The sequence below is a fragment of the Gadus chalcogrammus genome, chromosome 17, assembly GCF_026213295.1.
Source record: "Gadus chalcogrammus isolate NIFS_2021 chromosome 17, NIFS_Gcha_1.0, whole genome shotgun sequence".
In the NCBI taxonomy this organism is placed as follows: domain Eukaryota; kingdom Metazoa; phylum Chordata; class Actinopteri; order Gadiformes; family Gadidae; genus Gadus; species Gadus chalcogrammus.
Genome location: NC_079428.1, coordinates 12317175 through 12323174, shown reverse-complemented (window position 1 = coordinate 12323174; position 6000 = coordinate 12317175). Strand labels below are relative to the sequence as shown.

Genomic DNA, 6000 nt, shown 5'->3' with positions numbered 1-6000 from the left:
TAAACCATTGATATTCAATCAATAACAGGAATATGAGAGCATTGATGATTTGGCGACACACACACACATTCACACACACACACACACACACACACACACACACACACACACACACACACACACACACACACACACACACACACACACAGACAGACATAAACTCACACACACACGCACAGATGCAGACAGGCCGGGTTCAGGGGTCAGATGTTCTGTAGGGCAGACTGGTTCCCTGGTGGAGGACACTGTTAGAGAGAGAGACAGGATACCAGCAGCAGCACAGACAGGACTGGAGACAGGGGGAGGGGAGAGAGACAGACAGGTAGTCAGGGATACAAGGAGAGAGACAGACAGGGAGACAGAGAGTCATGCAGAGAGACGGGTCGATAGATCGAGACAAACAGGGAGACAAATAGTTACACAGACAGACAGACAGACACAGAGGGAGAGAGACAAGCAGCTGAGTTAGTTCACATGGACATATCCTTCTTGCGATATCTCTTATCTTTGACCTTTCTATGTTAAGAATCCCCAACCCCCAATACCACTGATACCACACACACACACACACGCACACCCACACGCACACGCATAAGCACACACACACGCAAACATAAGCAGCCCTCCTTCCATACCTTGAAGCAGTTCTTGAACTTCCTGGAAACAAAGTACAGTACTATGGGGTTGATGCAGGAGTTGATGGTTGCCAGGTTGATGCTGAAGTAGTCCAACACCAGGAAGAAACTACAAGCAGAGAAAAAGAGAGGATTCAGACTACAACCAGAGAAGAAAGAGGATAGAACTACAATCAGAGCAAAACAGAGAATTAAAACTACATCCAGAGAGGGGGACTCAAACCACAACCATAGAAGAGATGATTAAAACTACAACCAGAGAAGAGTAGAGGAATAAGAAGAGTGTATGTGACTGTCTGTGTGTGTGTGTGTGACACGTGTGTGTGTGTGTGTGTGTGTGTGTGTGTGTGTGTGTGTGTGTGTGTGTGTGTGTGTGTGTGTGTGTGTGTGTGTGTGTGTGTGTGTGTGTGTGTGTGTGTGTGTGTGTGTGTGTGTGTGTGTGTGTGTGCGTGTCTGTGTGTGTGTGTGTGTATGGTTGTGCATACTTGAGCTGGTCACAGCGCCTGACGTCATGTGACTGGTAGACGGTGTTCTTCAGCAGCTTGCTGAGATGCAGTGGCAGCCAGCAGAGAGCAAACATCACCACCAGAGAGAAGACGGCCTTAGCCACCTCTCTTCTCTAGAAATAGATCATTATAAATACATAGACATTATTATTAACATCACCACAAGAGATAATACTTCCATAACCACCTTTCCCCTCTATAAATAAATAGATATGATAATATTATATATATATATATATATATATATATATATAAATGTATTTAACATCAGCATCAAAGAAAATACTTCCTTAACCACCTTTCCTCTCTATAAATAGTCATTTATAAATACAAATATGTTATAATTAACATCACCACCAGATAAACGACTTCCATAGCCACCTTTTGTCTCTATAAATAGATAAATAACTATGCATGATAATATAGTATACATATATATACATATAATTATTATTAGTAACATCACCACCAAAGAAAAGACAGCCCTCAGCCACCTGTCTGAGCTGTTCACTGAGGATGTGTGTCTGTGTGTTAGTGTGTCAGTGGGAATTGTTCATCAGTGTGTATTACCTGTCTGAGCTGTTCACTGAGGATGTGTTTGAGGCTTCCCTTGCGGTGTTGTAGCATCTCACAGGTCATTAGACCGTAGAACACAGCGGAAAACAGCAGAGGGACACAGAAATAGAACCCAAACAACCACCAGTCCTTAGCCGACCGGTACAACTATACACACGGACAGGGAGAGCGACACACAGACAAAGAGACAGACAGACATACAGACAGAGAGAGACAGGGAGACAATGAGATGGACAGAAAATCAGGAAGACAGAGAGCCAGAGAGACAGACAGAGAGAAAGGCGGACAGAAAGATAGAAAGGCGGACAGAGACAGACAGAGATAAAAAAAAAGTAATTAGAACTTTAGATCTAAAACTAGCATAGCATGATCCATCGTGTCGCTTACTGTACACCCACACACACACACACATACACACACACAAACGCACACACAGACACACCCCTTTAACCCCCTGAAGAGCGTTCTTACGTTGAGGAATGGCGTGGTTGGCCGGAGCATGCAGGTCGTCATGGAGACGTTGTTGTAGCTGAAGGAGACCAGGGTGAAGCCCAGGGCCTCGGGCACGGCCAGGGCTGCCGACGACGCCCAGATCAACAGGATCTGGACCACGGTCGCTATGGGAACGCCTGAGGCCGGCACCCTTGACCACGACACCACCGCTCGGTACCTGGGGGGAGGGACAACTGGGTTCAGTCTGTGTGTGTGTGTGTGTGTGTGTGTGTGTGTGTGTGTGTGTGTGTGTGTGTGTGTGTGTGTGTGTGTGTGTGTGTGTGTGTGTGTGTGTGTGTGTGTGTGTGTGTGAGGATGTGTGAGAGTGTGCGTGCATGTGTGTGTGAGCGTGTGTGCGTGTGTGAGGATGTGTGAGTATGTGCGTGCGTGTGTGTGTGTGTGTGTGTGTGTGTGTGTGTGTGTGTGTGTGTGTGTGTGTGTGTGTGCATGTGTGTGTGTGTGTGTGTACCGGTCTATGCTGAGGACACATAGGTTGAGCACGGTGATTCCGACTGAAGCTTTCTGCAGAAAGGGGACCAGCTTACACAGGAACAGACCCAGTAGGCTGTCGGAGAAAGGCCAACGCATGGCCAGGAGCTGCACACACACACACGAACACACACACACACACACACACACACACACACACACACACACACACACACACACACACACACACACACACACACACACACACACACACAAACAAACAATATTGTGTTATTCGTAGTTAAAACAGAAGTTATGACAATGATATATGCCTGATGAGGATATATGATTTGATTTACATTGTAGTATGTTTGAACAGTACCTTGTATGTGTTAATGGGCAGGTCTATGGCTATGTACAGCAGGTCTCCCAGGGCCAGGCTGGCTATGAGGGCGTTGGGCCCGTTCCTCATGCTGCGGTTCTGGCAGATGATCCGGAGCAGCGTCCCGTTGCCCACCACCCCCACCACGAAGATCACCAGAGACAGCCCTGTGTTGATGTACTTAAACACCTGCTTTATGGACGTGGCCTTCAGGCAGCTAGGGGGCGCCAGAGACAGCACCCGCACCGGCCCTGAGGAGTTAGAGGAGGAGGAAGGGTGGCGGTGCTCCTCGTCTCCCCGGTGAGCGGGGTCCAGGGGCTGAACCCCGGGGTCCATCCCAGCGTTGAGCTGTGTTTCTGGGGCTCCGTCGGGGTGCGAGCCCCTGAGCTCCAGGACCAGGGGGGTGCTGGTGCTCTGGAAGCCTAGGGGAGGGAGTAGGAGGTCCCACTCTATCAGGGTGGAATTGAGAGCTCCACTGTCTCTTCCTCCTGCATCTGCTGCTGCTGCTGCTGTGGAGAGAACCGCTAGCAGCCCTGCTAACACCAGTACTTTAAACATACCTAGGAGAGGAGACTGGAGAGGAGAGAGGGGAGGAGAGGAGAGGGGAGAAGAGAGGAGAGGGGAGGAGAGAGGGGAGGGGAGGAGAGGAGACTGGAGAGGAGAGAGGGGAGGAGAGGAGAGGGGAGAAGAGAGGAGAGGGGAGGAGAGAGGAGAGGGGAGGGGAGGAGAGGGGACTGGAGAGGAGAGAGGGGAGGAGAGGAGAGAGGGGAGGGGAGGGGAGGGGAGAAGAGAGGAGAGGGGAGAGAAGCCAGGCGAGGGAAAGGGAGGAGAGGAGAGGAGAGGAGAGGAGAGGAGAGGAGAGGAGAGGAGAGGAGAGGAGGGAAGAGAAGGGATGGGGGTGAGGAGATGAGGGAAAAGGAAAGTAAGAATTAGTTAAGGTGATCATTGGGGTGAATTGGAAGTCATATTATAAAGGAAAAGTTAAAGGAATACGCCGAGAGATGTCTTACTAAGATTCAGTCAAGTTGTTCAATTCCAAATTTCTCATTGTGTGTCCAGGAGGGTGTTTTATTTGTTAGCATTTGCTTTCTGTGAGCCGCTTTCAGTAATAACATTAACCTAGCTCCTGTTCACGCGACTATTTTTGCACAAAGCGGCTGTGTTTTAACTCTATCAGGTACTTCTGGCTGGGTAGTCTACATGGGTTGGAGGGGGGGGGGGGGGGGGGGGGGGGGGGGACTGTCAGTAGGGCCTCACAGCCTAATAATCACAGCGCCCAAAATAGTGCGGAATTCTCTGTGTTTGTAGACACACTACAATCTTGTTGTATTGTTACTGTTACTCGTTTTCGATTAGCGACTATTCAAAATCTTTGGATGGTAAAACTTTGCAAGTCAATGGAAGTGGCGAACAGAAAGTGAATGCTAACCAAGCAAACGCTTGTTGAAATTGTCAATGAAATCTCAGCGTATCCTTTCAAAAGAAGTTTAAAAAAGGTGACAATAAATTAATAATAAGTAAATTTATATTTCATAAAAAACATCTTTGAAACAATACCTTCTTTAAAATAATATAAAGTTTAGTTTATAACAAGTTTACAACAATTCACGTTAAATAAAATGAAATATGTTAAATAAAGGTTAAATAAAATAAAGAATTCAAATGAATTACCGTATATCCTGGGGATGGAACGAGACGATACGAGACGTGGTAGGATCTTGTTTTTATGTTGATATCATGCGTAGTACTAAATGAAGTATAATGGGTTGTTTGTCCTCCTCTGTTGTTGTCAGTTGTGTATCCTGTCAAAGCAGTAGCAAGAAGAAAACATGCTCCACACATGCACTCCTCTTTTAAACAAGTCTCTCGCTTTCATCCTAGCTCTCTCAACCCCTTTATCTCTATCTTTCCCCACGCTCTCTTGCTCTTCTCTGATAGCCTTGCGCGACCCCCCTCTTCCTGTTACCCACCCCTCCTCTCCATCTTTCTCTGACCTGTTTCAACTCAATCACACATGACAGCCAATCTCTCTTTTTCACACACACTCACTCACACACGCACGCACACGCACACACACACACACACACACACACACACACACACACACACACACACACACACACACACACACACACACACACAAACAAACATAGCCACATGCACACTTTTCCATTCAGGAAACTTCCATGTAATAATTGAATGTAAACTTGAACCGTAAAACTTTTAACTTTATTGGTGTGCTTGAACGGAACCAGCAGTCTGTGGGCACGCAGTTAAAGTTTTCCAAACTTTAACTGTGAGGGAAGTAATAGCAGCATCCATTCTGAACATATTAGCATGTTTCTGAAACAGACCTGAAGATGCTGGGATTAAAGTCCTGTAGAAACCTAGTAGTCTACTTCTGATGTGATGTCCTCCAATGGTACGTGTGTGTGTGTGTGTGTGTGTGTGTGTGTGTGTGTGTGTGTGTGTGTGTGTGTGTGTGTGTGTGTGTGTGTGTGTGTGTGTGTGTGTGTGTGTGTGTGTGTGTGTGCAATTGATTAATAATTGATAAATCATTAATAATGATAATAATGATTCATCAATATGAATTAATATTAACGATAAATACAGTTAAAACGAATGAATGCCACTTGAATTGATTAAAAAGATCCAGATCTAAAGGAACGTTCCTTAAAGGGTGTCATGAATAATCTGGTTGATTGAATGCAGGATCCACTCTGTACAGGAAATGGAGCGATCGGTATATGTGTCCTCTTTAGGTAAACACTAGGCTATATCAACAAACTTTGTTTTCCAAGTCCTTGATGTGTTTATCTCACACACGCGTCTCTACCACTGAGTCTCCCTCTTCAGATCTCTGAGCGCTGAACAAATTAGATGTGAGTTTAATTAACACAACCCCTCCAACAACACGGATCCTATTACACTGGAAACCACATCCAGCAACATGAATACACTCCAAGATATCATAACTATT

General features: G+C 46.3%; 1 protein-coding gene across 3 annotated transcripts; it reads right to left on the bottom strand.

The window, feature by feature from the left end:
• Window positions 1–63: 63 nt before the first annotated feature.
• On the bottom strand, window positions 64–4936 carry LOC130370535 (endothelin receptor type B-like). Of its 3 annotated transcripts, none has more exons than XM_056576297.1 (8): window positions 4692–4936; window positions 3021–3593; window positions 2679–2806; window positions 2189–2387; window positions 1712–1864; window positions 1121–1254; window positions 636–744; window positions 64–289 (listed from the first exon to the last, which is right to left on the bottom strand). In XM_056576297.1, the coding sequence occupies exons 1-8, from the start codon at window positions 4860–4862 to the stop codon at window positions 197–199; spliced, it is 1560 nt and encodes a 519-aa protein (XP_056432272.1). In that variant the 5' UTR covers window positions 4863–4936; the 3' UTR covers window positions 64–196. The 3 variants fall into 3 exon arrangements, with proteins under 3 accessions (XP_056432272.1, XP_056432273.1, XP_056432274.1); XM_056576298.1 differs by having other exon boundaries at window positions 64–245; XM_056576299.1 differs by having other exon boundaries at window positions 3021–3580.
• Window positions 4937–6000: the final 1064 nt, after the last annotated feature.